The sequence below is a fragment of the Agelaius phoeniceus genome, chromosome 9 (genome assembly GCF_051311805.1).
Source record: "Agelaius phoeniceus isolate bAgePho1 chromosome 9, bAgePho1.hap1, whole genome shotgun sequence".
Taxonomy (NCBI): domain Eukaryota; kingdom Metazoa; phylum Chordata; class Aves; order Passeriformes; family Icteridae; genus Agelaius; species Agelaius phoeniceus.
This window is the reverse complement of record NC_135273.1, coordinates 13,932,868-13,954,725: the sequence shown is the minus strand read 5'-3', so window position 1 is coordinate 13,954,725 and position 21,858 is coordinate 13,932,868. Positions and strand designations below refer to the sequence as shown.

Sequence of the window (21,858 nt, the reverse complement as noted above, 5' to 3'; positions counted from 1 at the left end):
GGGGCACCCTCGGGTGCTGCACTCCACGGCTGTGAAGGAAGAATCCATGGCACAGGCAAAGTGACTGCCCAGGTGGGTGGCAAGAAAGGAATGGAAAGGCTGGGTGACCCCTGGTGAGGACGAGGCTGCAAACCTGGGTGCAGAGCCCCTGGTCTGGGAGAAGGGACAAAATGGCTGGACACTGTCCTTTCCTGCCTTGCAGCTGTGAAGCTGAGCACAGCCAGCTGCAGGTCATGCCTGCTTTGCAGAGGTAGTGGGACTGAAAAGGCTCATGTCCTGCTTGTATGGCAGAGGGGACCTTGGCTCCCTGATCCTGAAGGTTCCAGCAGCATTTCTGCCTTGCCTTTCACCCAGTTTCTTCCTCTGAAGTGTGATGTGACTGAGGCCTTCGTGCTCACTGTCACCTTATTTGCCCTACTGTACTCCAAGGAGACAATCAGAGGTACACAGAGCTTGTCAAGCTATAAATTTTTAAAAACAGAGATAAACATTTTTCCTGCTTGATAAAGGAAATAAATCCATTCAGTTTTGATGCCCTTTCTACTTCAAAGACCCATCTTGCACTCAGTGACACAGTTCACCTGGCACATTGTGTTCAGGGTCCTCTGGTGTCACGCCACTTCAGCTCAAAGAAAGGCTGCAACTCCTCACCTTGAGCTCATCTGCTCCTTCTCCAGTCCATCCCTGCTTGGCTACTGCAGGCAGCATCACCATTCTGGGTGTCCAAGGATAACCTTGGGGCAGAGCTTTCACTGCAGTGAGCCACCTGCAGTGAAAAGGCTCTGAGGGTGGCTAGGTCCCAACTCTGTCCTTCCTCTCCCTGTGCCCCCAAGGGTGCTGAGCTACAGCCTGTGCCTCACCATCCCCAGATCTCCCAGACACACAGAGTTCTGTGCTCCCTGAGGCCTGCTAATCTGTGTGCCTTGGTACCTAGCCAGCATTTCCCACTATTCCTGTCCTGTTCTGGCTATCACTAATAAGTAAAACATGCCCATGGGCATTGTCTTTCGAGGCAGCTGATGGATGCAGGACTGTCCACATGCTCCCTACTTAAGGCAGTTTTGGAGAAGAGCTTGTTTCTGGCTCACATGTAAGAGTAGACTTACATCAAGTGCCCATATTTTCAAGCAGAGTTGCTTATGGACAGAACAAACTGTTGCAGAGAAACTATTTTTTTAATGTGGCTTATCAGAATAGAGGAGAGGTGAGCTCACTGCAGAGCTGAAGTGTCTTTCCAGGGAAAGGTGCCGGGTGCAAACATGTTCCTCAGCCTGGCAAAAGCACAACAGGAGCTGAAGACTCACTGGTAAACACAGAGGATGGGAATTAGGAACATGGTTTTGAACAGGAGGAAAAATTACTCTCAGGAGGCAACCAGTCCTGCCTCTGAAGAGACAGGCAGGCATAGTCCTGCCTTTCAGGAGATACAGGCCAGCCCCACAGAAGCTGCTGGACTGGAAAGACCAGCGAGGGAGCCCAGGGCTGCCCATCCCACCTACAGCCTTCTCCTTGGTGCCTGTACTCACCCCTTCCCACAGGGCTCTCCTAGGATTGGGTGTGCATGAGGAACGAGCCATCTCTCTCAAGGGCTGGAAAAGCCACAAGCCAAAAGGAGATTCACAACCAGTGAGAGACAATCTGGGGACCCTCTATGCCTCTAGCCAAGCTGTAGGTGCAGTCATAAACCTGCATGGGGTCTGCAGAAGGATTGACTGCAATGGGAGAGACAGCCCACCTGTCAGTGAGCTTTCCTGCAGAGCCTGGGACATGGCAGATCTGCCCTTTCTGCCCACCAGCCTTGAATGCTGCCTTCACAAGGCTGCAGCTGCAGGATCTCCTCTGTTCCTGTGCCCCAACACCCTCCTTCCAGCCCCACCACACACACTACCCTGGGACAGCAGCACACAACCCCAGTGTCCCAAGTGAATTTTATCACCAGAGCCCCTCACTGCCTCCCAGTCCTTCGTGATTTCCCAGGGCAGCCCTGCTCTCTTCCCCTTGCCTGCCTGCCACAGAAGGTGTCAGAGGCATCAAGGGGCAGGAGCTGTCAGAGGCACAAGCGGAGCTGTTGCTACGCAACCCCGGTGGTGCAGCAATTAATGCTGGGGAAACGTGCTGCGCTCTGAAGCTATTTGCATAGCTGCGTGCTGCAATACATTTGTTTGCATTGTGCCTCCACTGTTTAGTGGAGTTTAAAGTCAACCCTCCCCCAGCTCTTGCTGGAGGGGACCTGGGGCTTCCAACAAAGGCCACGCGGTTGGGGATGAAGGGGCTGGGGGAAGGCAGAGGTTTGTCAGTCCCTAACACCTATAGGCTGCACAGATAGAGGATTTACAGCACGGAGAGGAAGGGCCAAGTTATCTGTGTTTCTCCCTACACAGCCTGAGGAGCTTTTCCCAGCTCCTGCAGTGCCCCCAGCCCATTGGTGGGGTTGTCATATCTCTTCCTTCCTGTTGTACGAGGGTAACGCTGTGCTTGCTCTGCTTGTGAATGCCATAAAAAAAGTTTTAGGGGCAGCCCAGCCTGCCTCTGGTTCTATAGTGTATTTGGGCAGGGAGCAAGAGGGGAAGAAAGAAAAGGAGAAAGAAATCAGCTGGTTCATACCAACCTACCTGGGAAGCCAGTCTCTGAAAACCTGTCAATAGCCAACTGCAATCTTCTGGCTTGCCTACCCCAAGTTTTTCACTATTAAACTTGAAGCCTGTACCCTTTTTAGGTTTCCTTTTTTAGCCCTTGAACAATGGTTTGATTGATTATAAGTTTACAGGTATGTTTTGTACCTCAGAGGCACAAGAAGCAGCAGCAGAACAAAAGTTCAAGGCTAAGTGTTTCTGTTCCTTTCAGACCACTCTAAGCACCAGGATTATAGTTCTGTAAAAGAAACAAAACATAGCTATAAACTTATAAAATCCAATTCAGTATTTTTACAGGGATGACCTTTCCCCTCCCTCTCCTGCTGCCAGGCAGCTGACTCTGTGCCAGTTAGCAGAGGTGCCTTGCACCACCCAAAACCAGAGGTACCACTTGAGTACCCCACCAAGTTGAAGGGTTTCTTGGAAACCTGACTAAAAGCAGAGATTTGAGAAACATGGATGACTAAGAAGAAAGACTAACCCGTGAGCAGTGCCCTCCATCAGCTGAACTCAAAGCACTGGCCAGGCCCACTGTGAGCCCAAGCTCTGAGGCAGCGTCTCACTGCCCTTGGTGGCACCTCCAGCCCTGCTGTTTTCAACCACTTAATTTATGTTTCAGGGTGAGTGGAAATGCCTTTTTTAAGGGTTGCAAAGGAAGAACAGCCTCTTAAAGGGGACCTGCTCACTGCTGGCAGTCAGGTGAGCTGACCCCAGCCCCAGGGGCGCATGCCAAGCGTGCGCTTGGAAGGGGCTGTGCTGTGGCTTCCCAAGGACAGGCTTGCTTTGCCTGTGCTGGAGGGCTGCATGCAGGGATCTTACCCAGCAGAAGGGGGAAATGGGTTCTCTGCCAGTCCCAGTTCAGCTTGTTGGAATGGCCATGCAAAAGCAAACCTGCTGGGAAAGGCGTGGGACCATCTGACTGTGCTCAAACCCATCTCCACTCATAGCTGCAGCACAGAGCTCGTGCCTTGAGAGGTGCAGGATGTGCTTCCTTCTGCTGGCAGAATGGATGTCCCCTTGAAGGGGATGGGCAAATCAGCCATGGGCACGAACAGCATAAGCCACTGAAGCAAGATTTTCTGGAGCTCATCTTTCAAAGCCCCAATTAAAAGGCTGACACTGGATGCACCAGTTTAAATGCCTGTATTTCAATCCTCAGAAATATGCCTGGCACCTCACACTCCCCACACAGATGAATGAGTCCCTTCACACCTCTGTGGGTGCTACAGTAATTCTCCCTCACTGCACTGAAAAAAAATAGAAAAGCAGCATGCAAAGAGCTGTGGCTCCACATAACAGCTAGGAAGGAGAAAAAGCACTCTCCTCTAAATTAAAAGCTGAAGTTGTGCAAAGCACAGCCAAAATAACTATGGAAATATTGCTGCCAGGTTCTCAAGGCCCCAGAATTTACTCCGTCCTTGGTGACGCACTTGGGGATGGACTGAGCTTGTATTTAACTGAAAAGCAGGAAGAAACAAGTTATGGGTGGGTTTTGTTTGGCTGGGTTTTTTTGTCAGCTGCATGTATTCATCGACATATCCAGGTTGTAAAATCAGCCAAGTGACTGGACAAATAACAGACATCCATTATAGATTCACACTTTTAACCCTTCAGAGTAGTGTCTTTTATTTGTTTATTTATTTTTAAAGTAGTTTAACATTAAAAATCACTTCTCCCCACCTGTAACCAAATAGAAACCAAACAAACGAAAGCTGGTTTTGCATTAAAAGAAACTAATAGCAGCCTCAAATAAGTTTTGCATTTTTATATTCCTGTCATAACTTCCTTGACTCCCACCTTTCCCAAACCCAACTGTATTCTATAGTAGTTTATGATCACTCTAATATTTCTAATATAATATTTAATGACTAATTAAAAATTTTACCACTGAGCTATTGCTTTAAAACCAAGGGAAATTTATCATGTTGGAAATACTATTCTACACACTAACTTTCAAACCCTTTCCAGAATTGTCCTTGCTAATTTTTCTAATTATCAAGATCATTTGGGATCTTCCCTTTAAGGAAAAAAAATTACCATGAATGTTTCTTTCTGAGGCAGTACTCAGAATCTTTGCTGAGCTAGGTGCTCCAAAAGGATAGATAGCACCAGAAGACCAGAATAGATAGAAAAACAGCACCAAAAGACAGATAACAAAAGCATGCAGGGCAAAAAAAAAAGTTCTTACAATGATTTTCACAGCTTTGCACGTTTTATAAAAAGCAGCACCCAGTTAAGAGAAGGGGGAATGAATCACAGGGACTGTGGAGTAGGAGGGATGCCCTGAGTATCTTTAACCATCCCAGGAAGATATACTGGCTCTGGACCTGAGGTGACACAGGTGTATGGCCTCTCCCCTGCTCTGTGTCCATCGCTGTCAGTTCCTGTCTGTCCTGCAGCACGCTGGGGACAAAGCTCTCTCTCCCCAAACTTCAGACTTGCACACACAGGTCTGCTGGAGGCACTGCAACTGCAGAGGTTCAACAATTGGCAAACTCCCACTGAAGGTGCACTTATCTGCAGTCAGTGAGGGCTTGTGACAAGGATAGGCTGTGCTGTGAGAAATTCCACCTTCCCCTCCTAACTTGAACGTACACTGAAAGATGGAAGAAAACTGAAATGCATTGGACACCCTCCCCTAAGACTTTCCTGGTCCCAGTTCCAATAGACACATTGCCATGCACAGCTACTGCCTACTTCTAGAAGTCTTCAAGGATTTCCAATTCTGCAATTATCCAGGTTGGGGTATTTTGCCAACGTGGATATGAAAAACCAAATGCAGGAGCTTGGTAGAGCACTTGCTAGAGCTAACCACACTCAGCACACCCCAGTCACCAAAGCTTGGGAGGGGCCAGTGGAGACATCTGGAGAGGAGAGGGTATCCTGGGTGTAATTAACAGATGTTGGGGGATATGACCCCATTTCAGATAACCTGGAGGTTCAGATAATTGGGCCTCAGATAATCAAGGCCACATTGTTAATAGAAACAGTATCAAAACTCCTAAGGGCAGCATTCCCCACGTGCCAACACCACCCCTGCTTGCAGGGGAATGCCTGGTGAAATGTGAATTAGCAGTTTGATACATGTCCCTACTCTCTGTCAGCTGCTGGGCTGAGCAGCAAAGCCTGTTTCTGATGCACCACTTTGGCTGGCTGCTTGGGAAATAGGTTAAGGCAGAGATGTGGATTGCAGCCCTGGATGCCTGGGGACAAGGCTGTCTCAGAGCTGACGGGCTAGGTAAGCTCTATTTTGAAAGTGGGTTAATTTAGCTGCCATTCAACTACCATTAAATGATGTAGGTTAATTTTATAGTCAGATAACTATTAAGAAACCAAAACATAAGGCAGGAAATGTCTCTGTGCATACCAGTGAGGAGAGATTTCCTCTGCGCTAATGCATACCACTCCCCTTCAGCTCAAACCTCTCATCCTTCCATTTCTGCACATCCCTCACATCGCCTTTTTTTTTTTAACCCTTGTCATTACACACTCTTGTCCTTCCTCCCTCTTTTAAGAGAGTCTATTCTTCTCAAAAATTCACCTTGATATCCTGGCCCACAATTATTTTTCTCCCTTGTTTATATTGTCACACATTGCAATGCTAGAGGAAGACTGACAAATCCAAACCACATCTGACCCTGGCAGATGTCCACTAAGAAAGGTTCCATCTTCCCCCACACAGGCAGTATTTATGCAGCTACGTGGTAAATTGAGGTAGGGAACTACACCTTGCTTAGTAAGTAACATTCCATCGCTACTAATACACCCAGTTTACTTTAGGGGTATTTTCCATATTTAAAGCCTCCTCAGCTGGCATTTTACCCTTTGTAAATGGACACTGCAGTTGAAATGTACTTTATCTCTGTGCGATTTTCCTTAACGCAGCATAATGATTGGTATTGTTTGTTTCTTTATATTGGTAACAAAACCCATCTATTGGTGGTTTGTCATAAAAGGAAAAATAAAATAAAATAAAATCATCAACAACAGCTTATGCCAGCAAAGGAACAGATCCTGTGGAAAAAGCAGAGGTGACTCATCACTCCTCACACACAGCAAGGAAGAAGCAAGCATCAGAGCCCTGCAGATCCCCCCGAGATGCCTCCACAGATTGCCTCCCTCTGACTTCTGTGCTTTCCTGGTCCCTCCAGCAGGAAAATGAGTCCCTAACTTTTGCAGAGAAAGCCAAAGCGATGATGACCCATTAGCACATGCTGCCCATCAATCAATCGCAGATCTCCTCTACTGCAGACATTTTTATCATATTAACAGTAAGTGCACTATGCAAACCCTGAGAGCTCACAGAAATGAACTCACTCTTAACCACACAGCTGTAATGAGACAACAATGCTCATGGGACACTGGCATTTGCACTGTACTTTTCATGACCAGAGAAATACAGAATGGGACAATACCCAGAAATCGCACCTAAACCACCTCTGAAAAATCTTCCTCAAAGCAACTCAGATGTTCAGATAGTGACACCAGAGCCCAAACAATGCACATTGTGAGAATTCTGACCCACAAAAGGCTGACTGCCAAATTCCCTGTTGTCCTGCTGAGGCCTTGCTACTCTGATAAATCTTGCAATGGAAGTCCTTTCTTTGCTCATGAGACACAAAAGAACAGATGAAAATGCCAAATCAATCTGCTCTTTGCCAGCACTAAGGCACTACCTTTGTCACTTTGATTTTAAGCTTTGTAATTATGATTCTATTACAATATTACATTATATAACTATTATTCCAAATTCAATAATGCAATTGAGGGCAGAGCAGATTTCTTTTAAATCCTGAGTTATGTTATTTTTCCTTTTATTAATTAGAAATCCAGTCTACACTCAAAGAAAAGACACCAACATAAGGACAGGTATATGCAAGGTGGCTAGAACTAAAGAGCAGATGAGTGGTCACCTTTACCATACACACTTGTGTCTGTCAGAGAAAAACCAACAGAGGGCCTGAAACAGGAGCAAAAATCTACTTGCTTTTGAGCATGAGCAGCAAAGCTCACTGAATTCCAGCTTGACAGACCTCTAGTGAGCAGTAAGGTCAGGCAGCTGCCACCATGGCCCGACCAGAACTTAGTTATTGACAACCACACTTCAGGTACCAAGTAAGCTTGTTTAGCTTTTGCACCTTCAGCTGATGTTTGATGGATAGAAACAAGAAAAAAATTTGTACTTCTGTACAGAGTGTATTTGCTATGGTAGCTTCTTATGCAAAACCAGAATCCTACTGGCTCTTTTTTTACAGTCTCCTTCAAAATCAAATAGTTTGTTTTAAACACTTGATTAAACCTCACATGCAGCTAGTGCTTTAAAGACCTGAAAGAAATCTGAGGAGGATACCATGTGTGACCACAGTGCACCTGAAAGCATGAAAAAACTATAATACCACCTTCACTTGAAAGGGAAATGTGGTGGAACTAGTGGATCCTCCAAGCAACCACCTCAGGCTTAGATTACAGCAAGGGACCCAGCACAAATATTGGCTGTGTGTATGAAAAACCACTTTACACGTGCAGGGAAGCTGTTGGGCTTCTCCTAGCGTCAGGTGTTCCCAGAGTAACTCAACAATTAGTGTCAGGGCCTTCCTCTAAAGCTCAGGGAGAAGAAAGGCTCAGCTGTAAGAAAGGAAAACCATAAAAGCCCTTTTCAAAGTTAGAAATGTAATTCCAAATGAGTAAAGCAAGCCCCACACTTTAATAGCTGGGCAGGAGGGATCTGGGACATGAGACAATGGGATCTTGGTGCACATCAGCAAAAAAAAAAATTCCAAACCTGAGCAGGTGTAACCTATTTAGCACTGTAATTTTTACAGGCAGTTTGCTGATAATCCTGTACAGACAAACCACTCCTCCTGTCAGCACACGGCTGGCTGATCTGCACCTGGAGCAGGAGCCCAGCAAAGGCAGGCAAGCAAGCTGTGACCAAGCCAGCCCTGGAAACCACAGCCAGGGAGACAAGGCAGGAGCCACAGAGCAACAGATCCACTGCAGGCTCGGGTACAGGCAAGAGCTGAAGCCTCTGCCCCATCCCCCATGGTGTCAATGTGAGGGCTGCGTGGGTTATGGTCCAGGACTCCGGTCAGCTCCTTCAGGAGATGCAGCTGTATTTTCATACAGGCAACTTTTGTATGTTCAGGCAGCAGTGCTTATACTTCTGTGCTCTGAAGTATACCTTAAGCACTTCTAATTTTAGTTGAGCTTTTAAACAATTCCTGGAAATCTGAGCTGTAGCCATCTCATATGAAAATCTGCCTTTTAGTTAAGTGTGCTGGGAACAGACTCCTGCAGAGCTGTGAGACACCTGCAGAGGAGGAGGCAGCAAGAGAAGATTTTTAGAAGTTCTATTTCAAATGTGATCTGTAATTCTGAGACATTCAAAGTGACCTGTAAAAACAAGATGCAATTGTTTTGTGTTCCTTCTTCATGATACCAAAAGGGAGCTTTTACAGATTGCGTTGTCTGCGGTTTTCAAGTAGGTGGGTAAGAAGGAACTTAATGAATTCATAATTCATAGGTGTGAAGTCATTCACATTTCTTTTGATTTTCCTACTAGACAGCTGAGAACACCTTGGATTTCAAGTTACAGAGTCTGCATCAAATGTACCAGATCAGAGGAAACAGCACTCTCACCAACTGGGATCCTTCTAGCATTGTAACATCTACTAAAGTGTCTCAAGAATAATTACATTAAAAAGATCAACTTCCTCTTTAATCTCTTTTCCATCTTCATTGTATCAAAATCCATAATCCTAGATTTACCCTAACACTTCAAGCTCAGCTTTTTGAAACTGCTTTTCATCTGTAGCTCTGTTCCTCTGTGTATGAATCATATTCCTAAACAGGTCCAAGAACCTGCTATGCACTTTCCAGTTAAAACCTCCATTCAGCCAGTACCCTTGTTTGGGCATCTGCCAGAGCAGAGTTGGCAGATTAAGAAAATAGTGATTTGCTGAAGTATCTTCCTGAATCAGGATTTAAATCCTCCCCCTCCCCCAGACCCACTTTTGTCATGCCTCTAGGAAATTAGAGAGCTCAGCATGCTCAGGCAGGAAAGCTGCTGGTGATCTGTCTCACTGCAGACACCAGAGCAAGCTCTGCACTGGTGGTGTTCGAGGAGCCATACCACAAGGGCTCGGCTTTGGTTACATGGGAAGGTGAAACTCTCATGCTCAGGAATTTCCTTAATTAAACCAGCTTCACTCACAAAAATTAAGCTTATTTCCAGCTTTCAGATCCTTCATGCTGAGCTCAGGGAGTTGCTCTTCCCCTCCCAGTAGCTCTTACTTCCACAGAGGAGCAATGAGCAATGAGCAGAGCCTCTCATTCCACATCTGAGGGAGTATCTGCATTGTAGCAAGTGACCCAGGTGTATGTGGGGGTACAGTCTACAGCTATTCCACAAAGGATCTGTTACTTCAGAAGGTGACCAGATATGCTCCTGCAGGTACAAAAGAGGCAGCTGCCTCTTCCAATAACAGACTGAGCAGCTCAAAACCCACCCTGAGTCCAAACAAGCTGAAGGAAATTAGTGACTTTTAAAGCTGCCTAACAGGGCTAATTGTGTTTCTTTGCTACTTTTATAAGAGACAACAGCATGGAAGCTTCTTTCTGGCTCTGCGGGCAACATCTTGTGAAATATTGTCATGATACAGGAAACAGCTTTTAAAAGAAGAAATCAAGACTGTGTTCATTTAAGTTTGAACAATTTCATCTTAGCAGTGCGAGACCATCAGCAAGTCCTTCAGGAAAAGCAGAAAAATGTGGTATTTCTGATAATCGCAGGACTAAAAGTGTCAATTAAAAATGTTCTGGGACAAGCCTGCACAGTGTAATGCATCCTAAAGAATGGCAGATGGGAATATGGTTCATCACTTTCAAAGGCTATTTTCATAGATTTGACAGATGTATTCAGACAAAGAGAAAAAAAATATTATAAATGATAGTTTACTGCACAAGGCTTTCAAGCTATTTACACATAAAAACTCACTATTCCTGAATAAGTGTAGAATGTAGTCTCTAGTCAAACCAAGTTTTTTACTTAAGAGAAATTTGCCTTTGTAAAGCTAAACCAGTGACAGCGCCCAATTATCATTTTGCCTTTTGTTTTTAATAACAGCATTAGTATACAAGAAATACAATAATTAGTTTGTAATGTAACAGTTATTTAAGGATTTTAAAAAACAAAAAAAGCACTGAAAAATGCAAAGCCTAAATTACCTACTTTTCAATAGCACATGCTAAGAAAGGCAATTTCTCAGGAGAAAAGAAACCTGGACTAGATACCATGCAGCATTATGAATTTTCCTAAAGCTAGGAAATCACTATGCATCACTCTCAAAATCATTGTAGAACTGAACACAAAGGTTAGCAGAAATGCCTAAACTCACGTGGGTTCCATTATACACCACTTAGTGTAACCTACTTTTTAGTATTCAGCATTTCAGTATCAATAATGCATAACATCAAAAGTCGTTCAACCCCAAGTACAGGCACGAGAAAGTAAACATGGATCTTGGAGAAGGGCCGGCTGCAGTGTGGTGTCACTGCTGGATTTGCCTTGTGGCCCCGTGCAGAGGGACAGCAAGATGGAGTTGCTGGAGCCTTCCCTGTGCTAATGGGGAGCTGGGGACTTGCCCCCTCTGCGGAAGAAGAGCAGAGAAAATAAAGGTGCAGAGAAAATAAAGGCAACACCAGTGCCTTGGTGGGCAGCTAAGCAAGGTGCCTGTGCCTGGTGCCGTGTGCTCCAGTACAAAGCTCCACTGCCCCAACCGGAGCTCTGCCCGCTGCCACCCCACAGCCCAAAACCGACCCACACGGGGCTCTGGCCACGCTTTCACTACCTCTGTGCCTAGCTTGGCTCATTACTGAGTGCTCAGTGAACATCACTACACCACCTTTTATTTTCCCTCCTGAGAGGCTGTTTGTTCTTCACTGGATAAATTATTTACCATTAAGGAAATTAAGGTGGCCAGTAGGGAAGCACAAATTAAGAGTAGGGGAGTCCATGAGACCGGGCTGCTATGAGACAGCGTTTCAGCTTTCACATGTATTCCCTACCCAGCTGCTAAAGCAGCTTTACCGTCAATCCTATTTAGGGCAAGAACCCAACGGAGTATGGAGATTCCAAAGCTCAGTCCTTCAGCCAGAAATTGCTTTACCTTCTATTTTCACTTCCTCCCCTGCTTCTCCCCCCTTGTGATAGTTTCCCTCTCATATTCTTGGGCTACTAGTAACAAGCATTTAGAAAGCACATTAGGAACAAGAGAATTGGAACCCCTTGAAGTTTTTCACAACAAAATTTATTAGAAGAATAGTGGTTTTGAAAAGTCTAGCATCCAGTGAAAACTACCATACACAACGTTACAGCTGGGAATGTGTTTCCAAAATGACATGGTCAAATAATACAATGGAGCCATTAAATCTTACACATGCACAACAAGAGAATTAGCGCTTTGACATACAATGCAAAAAATAAATGGACCACATGAAATAAAAATTTAAAAGTACTTATCACATACATTAAGACACAGCTTATTTAGTCCAGTCAAAAAATCAGAACTGCATTAAAAAAATTAATGTAGTGCAATCAAACCAAAAACCTTAATTTGTGATCATAAGTGCTCTACTACATAAAACATTGATCATAGCAAGGAACAAAAAATTCAAATCACACAGTACAAAAAAAATCTGTAAATAAATATAAACTACAGTACAAGAGAAATATTAAATTATACAATTCCGTCAAACTGTAAACAGTATATTGAAATGAGGTCCATAAGAGTAAAGGGGGGGGTTCCTGTTTTTTTTTCCCATGACACTTGAACTTCTAGAGGTCAGAGAGAAATGCCATTTTCCATACTCTTCAAAGACTATGGGTTACATAAATAGAAAGAGAAGACTTTTTAGATGTAAAGTGTCAAATAATAAAGCAGAGGTGTTGCTGACTTGCGACTGCCAACAGATCACCATGAAGGCAGAACAGCAGATTTTAGTTTCAGGCTTGACCTCCAGGTGAGCACAGCACAGAGGCCTGGCACTGCAGGTGTTCAGTGAACAGTGCTCAGCCTTAGAAAGGAGGTGCCTCGTGAGCTCTGGTCCTGCCCAGGAGGTGGAATTAATTATGGACAACCTGGACCTCTGCTGATTATCTGACAGGTTTACACGCTTGTCATACAAACACCAACTTTGGCAGAACAATTACTAATAAACTCAAAGCACTCCCGGCCCATTGGTTTCCATCACAGTGGCCAGTGCACAGAATTCTCTAAGGACATTGCATAACTAGAGTGTAGAGGTCAGACAGCCAAGGACCCGTGCTTGAGGTTAGAAGTAGTTATGGTGAGAGAGAAGCAAGAGCCACGTTAAGAAGCTGCCTCTGCTGTTCACAGAAGCAGCTGGGAATGTATTTCATTTTTAGCTGCGCTGGCTAGTAGTGGCATTTTAAAATATATAAGTTTAAGATAACATATATACTATATATGTATATAATATAATACATATTATATAATATACATAGGAATTTCTTACAATACATACCAGGAACCCCCACGCGATCTGCTCAGTAGTAATAACTGAATATACAGAATGCCACTATAAGTGTCTGAGGCACTGTGTGCTGGAGAGTAAATATGCAGCTTTAAAATCCGTTTGGCTGAGTTATACCTGGATACCTGAACTGAGTTTTAAGTTGACATTCATCAAGGATGTGCTATCAGCACGTCAAAAGAAAAGCAAAACAAAATACAAGTCACTGCTAGGTTTAAGAAGAGAGTACAAGTACCTGAATTGAGTGAGGATAGTGTGTAAACTGTCCCTGAGGGTTTTTAAACAGTGTGTGTACAAGTTGGATTCCTAAGAACATTAGTTTAAACTTACACTGCGGACTGATAAAATACCAATGTTTGACAATTTAACAAGTGGAGGTTAAAAAGAGTTATGAGCAAACACTCAAAACATTTTATACATTTTAAAGCAGCAGTAAGCTGCTGTAAGCATACATCCCATCAGTACAAGCAACACGTGGGACTCAGATAAAGGTTTCTATTTGCAAAAAGCCCATCATATATCGATAAGTAAAGAATATTCACCTGCTAAATTAGAATGCACCTAGTTACAGACTAGCAATTCAAGATTAATTTTTTAATCAAATACTTTGCTATACTTTGCTATTACATACTAAAATTCCTTAAGCTCACTAATGCTGGTATTCTAATCTATCTTTTTTAAATGTTCCCCCTTCATTTAAGAAATATACCATTCCACAACTTAAACATTAAGATCCATTTTCAGTCCTCAGATGTAAAAAGCATGTCAATGAGTTTATATTAAAAATTTACACGGTAAAAAGGCTTGAATTTCAGCCAGAGATTCTAAATACTACTCATTCCCTGAAGGCATAAGGGAGAAAGAATCCCTACCCATTTTTCTTGTGATATAGTTTTCAAACTGAACATTAAACAATGGTCCAAAATGGTTTTTTTCCATTTGGGAAACTTCCCTTCCCTACCCATCATCCCAGATTCCCAATGTTAAGCCCTGAAATGGCCTACTGAAATGATCAGTTAAAAATACCAGGCATGTATATATACATCCCCTGCCTGAACTCCAGAATATTTTGTTGTACTAAAATCTGTCTTTAAAAGACAGCTTAATATCCCAAGAAACCTTGTGATCTGACCTGACAAGCTGTTCATGATCCTAGATTGTATATTTGAAGTATTTCATAACCTGAAGACCAGATTTAATTAAGACTCTGGCATTGTAACAGAGAAAGTGCTGCAGTTATTTATCCCTTTTCTGGTACTTTAGAATAGGTCAGACAAGTGCTTTTTATTGTTTACATGTTTTCACGCAGGCATAAAAAGTATTATCTGCAAAACTATTTGAGAAATGTAGCACCAAGTAACTGATAAACTGTTTAAGTAGCTCTAGTAGTATCTTCATTATTTCTGAGTAGGAAAAAAATATTAAGATAAATTGTGCTAGGTGATGATGATAGAAATTGTTTTGGATGTTAACTTTTCCTGCTCCAGTCAAAATGAAGCCTGTGTCCTAATCCCTGCTCTGTAAGGTAGTTATCATCTTGAGTCCTCCTAAATTATACTTACCAATTCAGTAGAGACAAGCACAGGGGCACTGGTGGGGATGCTTGTTTTTAAGCAGGTAGATTAAATGGCCTGGACAGGCTAAAAAAAATCCTCCTTTCTAGTACATCACCCAATCACAGAAAATTGATTTTGCAACTGGGCTGAGAGATTTTTGTAAGGATTAAATAAAGCTCTCTTAATATGAAGGTTTTTATGACAATACCTGAATATAGGCATAATTCAGTAGGACATGAGGTCCAAAACTACTGCTGTAATACTGGTTTAGAGACTTGGCCCCAGTCAAAGAAAGAACAGGAAGAGAGAGAGAGATGGACACCGGAATGCTCTAAGTACTTAACAGTTTTTTCTGGTACATATGAAGTGGATCTACAGATCATTTTGGGTTTGAAATATCTCTCTGCCTACTGGTCATCACAGTGCACTGTGTTTATACACTGGATAATCTGAAATGAGTTACTATAGTGGCTACTTTATCTGCTACATTCATCAGAACTGCATACAACTAGCAGTGCAGATTTTCAGGTTTCTGAAGGTTCCAATTACTGAATTTTCAATATAATTCAAGATCAAGTAGAAACCTTTATAGTACCAAAACAAGTCTCAAAATTATTTTCTTACAGCTTTCTAAAACAATATTAGCCAACATTATGTACTGATGCCAAGAAAAAGCAACATTGACCTAGACTGAAATTACATTTAATTTCTGAAACATTTGTGGGGAATACCTAGAGGTTTCTGATCCTCACGAAAATGAGGGAAACAACCCTTCCCATCCTACTTCTAACATTTGGCAGAGAATTTAAGCTATTTAGAATATTGTGACAAATCTTTCAGTAAGGTTAATAATCTCGCCTTCATAAGATTTTGGACTGCAATAAGAGTATGCATTCTTATACTGAAGAGTTCAAATTTTGTCTTCACTGAAGAAAGAGGTCTTTACATTACAGATGCAGCCACACTAGTTTTTGAGAAAAAAAGGGAACAGTAGAGTGCTCCCTTCACTCCTTGGACACTGTGTTCTTCTCCTAAGACTCAAGGACATCTTAAGAGCATTACTTGAAAGTAAACTGGAAAGAAACACATGGCAATTCCAGTTTTGCCTGTATAACAATCGTTGCAGATGATACAAAAAGCAATTCAATCAGAACTAAAAAGTTGTTTCACAAAGCTTACTCAACCCTAAAGCCCCTAAAACAGCTCCCACGAATTTCCAGGGAAAGGCAATGTACTCTTGAGTACTCATGAAAGAAATATATAGATGCAAATGTTGGCCTGCCACAAGACAAAGCACAGACTATTCCTTGTCTGCTCTTACCCAGTCTAAACACAAATGCAGTTACCTCCAGTGTTTAGGAATATCCTCCAGCAGTGGAAAGTTCTGCAAAAAATGTCATGCAGGAGTTGCGAGAGAACACAGAAGCTGAATGTGTTCCCTAACTAGAGGCATTATCCTATCTGTATCCCTGCATCATTAAAAATATTTTTTCTCCAACTGCCAAAAAAAGTTCAGAGTTTGAATTCAGGCCTAGCAGTAGGGTTGGTAATGCAACCATCAAGTTATGAGTTCTGCAACAAAAAAGAAAGTAAAGGCATACCTGTATTGCTTATGTAGCAACTTCTCCTGCGCAACAGGGAAAAAATGAGAAATTCTAAAGGAAACTGTCTGGAACCTTTAGAAAAAAATCAGGGAATGACTGGAAAATAAATAATCTTTAGACAGAAATAAAAATGAGTCCAGAAACGTGTCCCTACAATATCTAACTGGAAACGTTCAACTCTATAGCTGTACTCAAGCATTACAGCCACAATAATGCCTACAACACTGTGGAATGAGGATCCAGCTGGCTGAAAGTGAGGTAATAGTTTGTAATAGGTCAGAGTTCTAAAAAAGCACTTTTACATCTTACAAATCCAAATGAAAAAAAAAAAAAGGACACATTTCATACATGTTGGGCTTTCCCACCAGAACTGTACGATAATTAACTCCACACCAGGACCCCTACCACACTAAGCCTTACTCATCTTCAATTATATGCTGCAGCAAAGATTTACCAAGCAACACCTAAACTTCAGTACAATATGAAACTTCGATTCTTAAAACTTTATACACACAAAATATAAAATTACTTTTCTAGGATGGGGTAGGGGAGGGGGATTCTCCTTCATGGTACTTGGACTGAAAAACTAGTTTTCAGAGACTGCCACAAATATAATTCACAGTTTCTTGCTGTCAGGCTTTTTCAGCTACATCAACGTAGTACACAACAATACTGTTAAGTCCAATAACTACATTGGATGGACATTCTCGGGAATAAGAGAAAACTAGTGACAAAAAATACCCGAAAGGTCTCCTCCTAACAACGTCTCGATTTTTACAGGGTTGCAGTTTGTCTATGTTACACGTTAATGCCATCTCACAAGAGCAGCAGGAGAAGGCTTTAAAATCTTTTTCCTGTCCAAGTGATCCAAGTAACATAAGCATCCACTTACCAGAAATAAGATGAGAAACAAGGCTTTTGTTACAAAGACCGCAGTGAACCACACCTTCCCACACCAAAATATGGTCAACCAGGGATTTTGGCCATGCAAACTGCTGGTCAGCAGAAAATTAAGCATGCTAATGGACAAACATTAATTCCAATCATATATTTAAAATGATCCCAAATACTACTAGTTAGCTACACTGAAAGCGCCTGCAAAATATATGTAGTGAAAAATGAAACAAAATATTAGTGATCACTGCAGCACTTAGAGTGATACTAGTCTTAAGTGATGAATCACCTCAGAGAAAATATGTTAGATGGGACTTTGAAACAAAAAAGTAACATTAAAAGGTGCACCTGAATATTACAGACTAAATTTACAAAACCTACAATAAGGTAAAATATATATCTTTTGAATATTCAGCAGCTTTTTTTTAAATTTGTTTTTATTTTTTGAGAGGCTCATGAAATTTTAAAAAGGGACCACTAACTAATCTCAACCATGCTTCACAAAACAATAATGGCTATTTCATATTGCAGTTACCAATGTAATGCAATTAGTGCTTAAAAAATAATCTACACTTTTTCTTTTTTTTCCTTTTTAAACAGAGACCTTTGGAGGAAATATGGTTGTTCAAAAGCTTCTCGAAAAAGAAAGATTACCTGAATAGTAAGTTATCACAGATCAAGTGTTGTGTTTAAAAGCTTTGCAGTTATGAGTATTACAATCTTCAGGTCTCAGGACATTTAAACTGAGAAAGTTACGTGTTTGGTTTGTTGTTGTTTCTTTTTTTAAATCCACTTCCTAACCAAAGCAAATAAAGAGTACTCAACTTCTCACTATCTATTTACAATTCTTAGCCTACAGTCTGAAATGACAAGACAAATTCTCTTTTAAAACTGCAGCATTAAAGGGTAGGCACACCATTCTTCTGCTGCACGATTGTCACCCACTTAAACATACACATACAAAATATTTAGGTTAGTAAAATGAGCACTCCACGTACACTACAGTGACAAGTTTTATAAAACTCAACTCATGTTTCTTAAATAAGGACAACTGCAAAAGGTTAAACCTCTCTCAAGAGTAAAACTGTGTTAATTTTTTTTTAACTTGCAACAAACTTTCTACCATAACCTCCAACAGCAGATGAAACCACGCCTTAAACTGCGCCTTTATTGCAATCACCAGCTAAACTGGACCATATTGCAGAGTTTATATACTGCTACTGAGCTTAAACTGCTTTAAATGCCAAGATGACAACTAGAAAGCTACAAGGAACCAGGATTTTGAGGACTAAAATATATTAAGTAAACAAAAATAAAGTATACTTGGGGCCAAATGCCCAGTCCATTTTAAGAATGAGCAGTGCATATTTAAAACAACAGCAATGGTGTGCCTAACCTTTGAAAATATGAAGTTGCTGGGGAGGGGGAGAGGCTAATAGAATCCATTGTTCCAGAAGTCATTCAGAATCCCTAGGGCTACCTAGGTCACCCTCCCATGAACTTTGAGAGACCACTTTCACTGACATCACTTAATGCTCTCACACAAAAACTCCAATGTTTCTTTTGGTTGTGCAAATGGGGAAAAAAATGCTAAGTCTGTCTACCTTTTGCACAGATTAAGACCAAATTGCTTCTACCTGAAGAACCAGCAATTATGATTTGGTCATGTTGTGGTTAAGTCCAGTAAGTTCCACTTAGTTACTGACCACTCCCGCAGAAAGTATCAAAGATAAAAGTTCAGTACAAAACTTTTCCTGGATCTCCATATAAGCATAAAGATACCACCATACTGAAAAAAAACCCAGATTTGTGGTTTACGGAGTGCTTTTTTTTATGGTGTTTAAATGCTTATTCTAGCATGTGCTAAACCACTATCAAAATAGATTAAATAAAAACAACAACAAAAAAGCAGGACTCAATTCCTGCTACTGGCAACTGTAATATTTAAAAAGGAAACACCCATTCATTGAGTGTTCGACCCTGACAGTATTACAGATAGATATGATGCAGAGCCTGAATTAGATCAGGCTACCAGTGTTTTACTTCTTCCCTGAACATTAACAAGCTCCTTCACTAATGTGGATATTTGGGCAGACTACTGAGGTTGTAACGTTTGAGATCACCATTTTGTGGGCTATTTTTTTTTTCCTTTTTTTTTTTCCCAGTATCACAGTAGTTTGTTACACAAATCCCCCATCCCTGGATTAGAGTCTTTTAAACTAGCTGTTGGGACCACATAGTTTAGTAAACTCAGAACCAAGTCTGTAAAAAGTGTAAAGGTCACAAAGAACCGTAGTTCTGGTATAATGAGGCATACCCTAATACATCATTTAGTGTACCCTGACTGCTCCTGACTGTGAGAAGCTTGTCTTCCGTGAGATAAGGCTACATCCTCAAGCAGGTGAGTGTAAATATCACCCTTCAAAAACACCAAATAAAATTACAGCGAAGGTAGTGTTATAAATAATTAACTGACATTTTCTGAAGGTAGTGTATGTAAGTTTTCCCTCCCCTCCCCTCCGGGTGAGCACTAAGCAGATGGTAAGTACAGTTAATTTAGAAAGAAAACAGTGGAGAGCCTAATTAGACCCAATTGATTATCTATCTAGTCGACAAATCTGAGTTCAAGAGAGGTACCATTCCTAAATAATTTGATTTAGCTCAAACCTTTCAATCAACTGGATCAACAAAAAATAAGAAGGGGAAAAAAAAAGATTTCTGAAACATTTTTGAAGAATGACAGTCTGATTTTCATTTTAAAATTGCCTGGTTTCAGGAGAGTGTCAGTTTAACAAAGTGGACTTATTTCTATAAAGGCAGATATGAAAAATCCAACATCAGAAGTTCAGGCAGGCTCTACAGGCAAGATGTCCACTTCTACAGATCTGCATTCTTTGTGAGGTAACTCAATTCTCTATTACAGAGAAACATGCAAAAGGCAAAAGAAAAGAAAAGGAACAAAGAAAGAAAGAAAGAGGGCAGTGGGCAGGTGAAGGAGTGAAATTGTGCCATACTAGGCCAGAAAAATTTACAAATGTGACATTCAGAGCACATCTTTCACCTGTGTTCACATAAGTCTATGCTAAACTGCAAAGAAAAGAGCATTGCAGCAAACAGGAGACTCAGGTGCGCTCAGTGATGGTTGAACTATGCAGTAGTGCTCACCCAGTTTGCAAAGTAATTGGCACTCTACAACATCCCTATTCATCCTTCAATTCATTCGCACTTTGTGCTGCTTCTCCCTGGGGATCTAATTCAATCTTTACTGAAACATCCTGCCCCTCCGACCTCATTAATTTCATTTTTTTCTTTGGAGGGTTTTTCAAAGTGCCCAGCCTCTCTTTAACTTTGTACTCCAGTGTACTGTGGGGGATCCCATAAATACTCTGAGCTTTGGAAACACTCATTTTCCCGCTCATAACCACAGAGATTGCTTCCTCCAGTATCTCGCTGTTGTACTGTCTGTATCTCCCTCTTTTCTTCCTAGGTTGCTTGGAGCCAGGATCTCCCTCTTGATCTGAGGTGGGATATGGCTGTCCAGAGGTAGACTGCTCAGCATCTGAGCCCCAGGAATCTGGTCCAGCATCCAGCAAACTTCTCCTATTTTGTTTTGGAAGGATAGCCCTTAACTTTTTGCTAAGCGCGCTCTCCGTTTGTGAACCCATTACCAAAGAGCTATAGCTGAACTGGTCACCAGTGCGGGACTCCCATGAAAGGTCCATGCCTCGAACTTGTGGTATCTTTAAATCCACAGGAGATGAATGGCTCACGTCCTTTTTCCCATCCTGCTTAGTTTGAAGTGCCATTTTTTGAAAGGCAGAGTTTTCTGTAAGAAAAGGAAGGTCACTGATGTTGCTGAGTGCACCATTTCCCCTGAATTTCATGCGGCTGAAATTGAATTCGTAGTGTGGTTTTGCCCAAGAAGCCTCCCTGGATAATATTAAGTGCTGTCCATGATTCTGTAGTCCAGATGGCCCATGGCTGGCAGCTGTAGAGAACTGGTTTCTGCTCAGCAGTTCTTCACTAATCTGGAGTGATCGAGCCAGTGGTACTTTAAGAGATGTGGAGTGGCCATAACCTTCCCTGGTTCCATCCTGCAAGCTTCTTGGAGGTACCCCATCACCACTCTGTAGTCCCTCCGGATGGTGCTGGCTGGGTCTCCCAGGTCGCCTAATTGGATGGAAGGAAACTGATGTGAGCAGGACTTGCACAGGTAGGGAGGGATGGGTGAGGGGGCCACTCCTTTATTAGAAGGCCTTGCTTGGGTAACATCACTTTTTGTGTTATTTATTTTTCTCTAAATTTTTTTTTATTACTTTAATTTTTTTTTTTAAGTCTCAGCATCAGTCAGTTTTAAAACTTGTTCGCAAAAAAAGAGAAGCTTTTTGGGCAAAGAAAAATGAAACCTGTTGGCTGGTCTCTGGTTGGGTTCACAAATTCTCGGAGTAGAAAAGACTTCGCGCAAGCGTCTGAAAATAGCACCTTAATTACAAAGTAGTAATCAATCGCCATAGATCTACACACAACTGTGTTACTGGTGTGACGTTACCACTAAACAAGCACAGTAATAAAAGAGTAAGCCAAAGTGCAACATATTCAACATGTAAATATGACTGC

At 42.0% G+C, this 21,858-nt stretch overlaps 1 protein-coding gene across 8 annotated transcripts in view; it reads right to left on the bottom strand.

Annotated features, from left to right (window-relative positions):
- Positions 1-21,858, bottom strand: part of LCOR (ligand dependent nuclear receptor corepressor) — a 90,027-nt gene that overhangs the window by 13,270 nt on the left and 54,899 nt on the right. Inside the window, exon 7 of one of the 8 annotated variants that reach the window (XM_054637626.2) lies at positions 11,920-21,411. The exons of the other annotated variants lie outside the window; for them this stretch is intronic. Within the exon in view, the coding sequence (XP_054493601.2) occupies positions 20,442-21,411 (970 nt within the window). The 3' untranslated portion in view covers positions 11,920-20,441. Of the gene's footprint in view, positions 1-11,919; positions 21,412-21,858 lie in introns of those variants that run through there. 8 annotated transcript variants of the gene reach the window in all.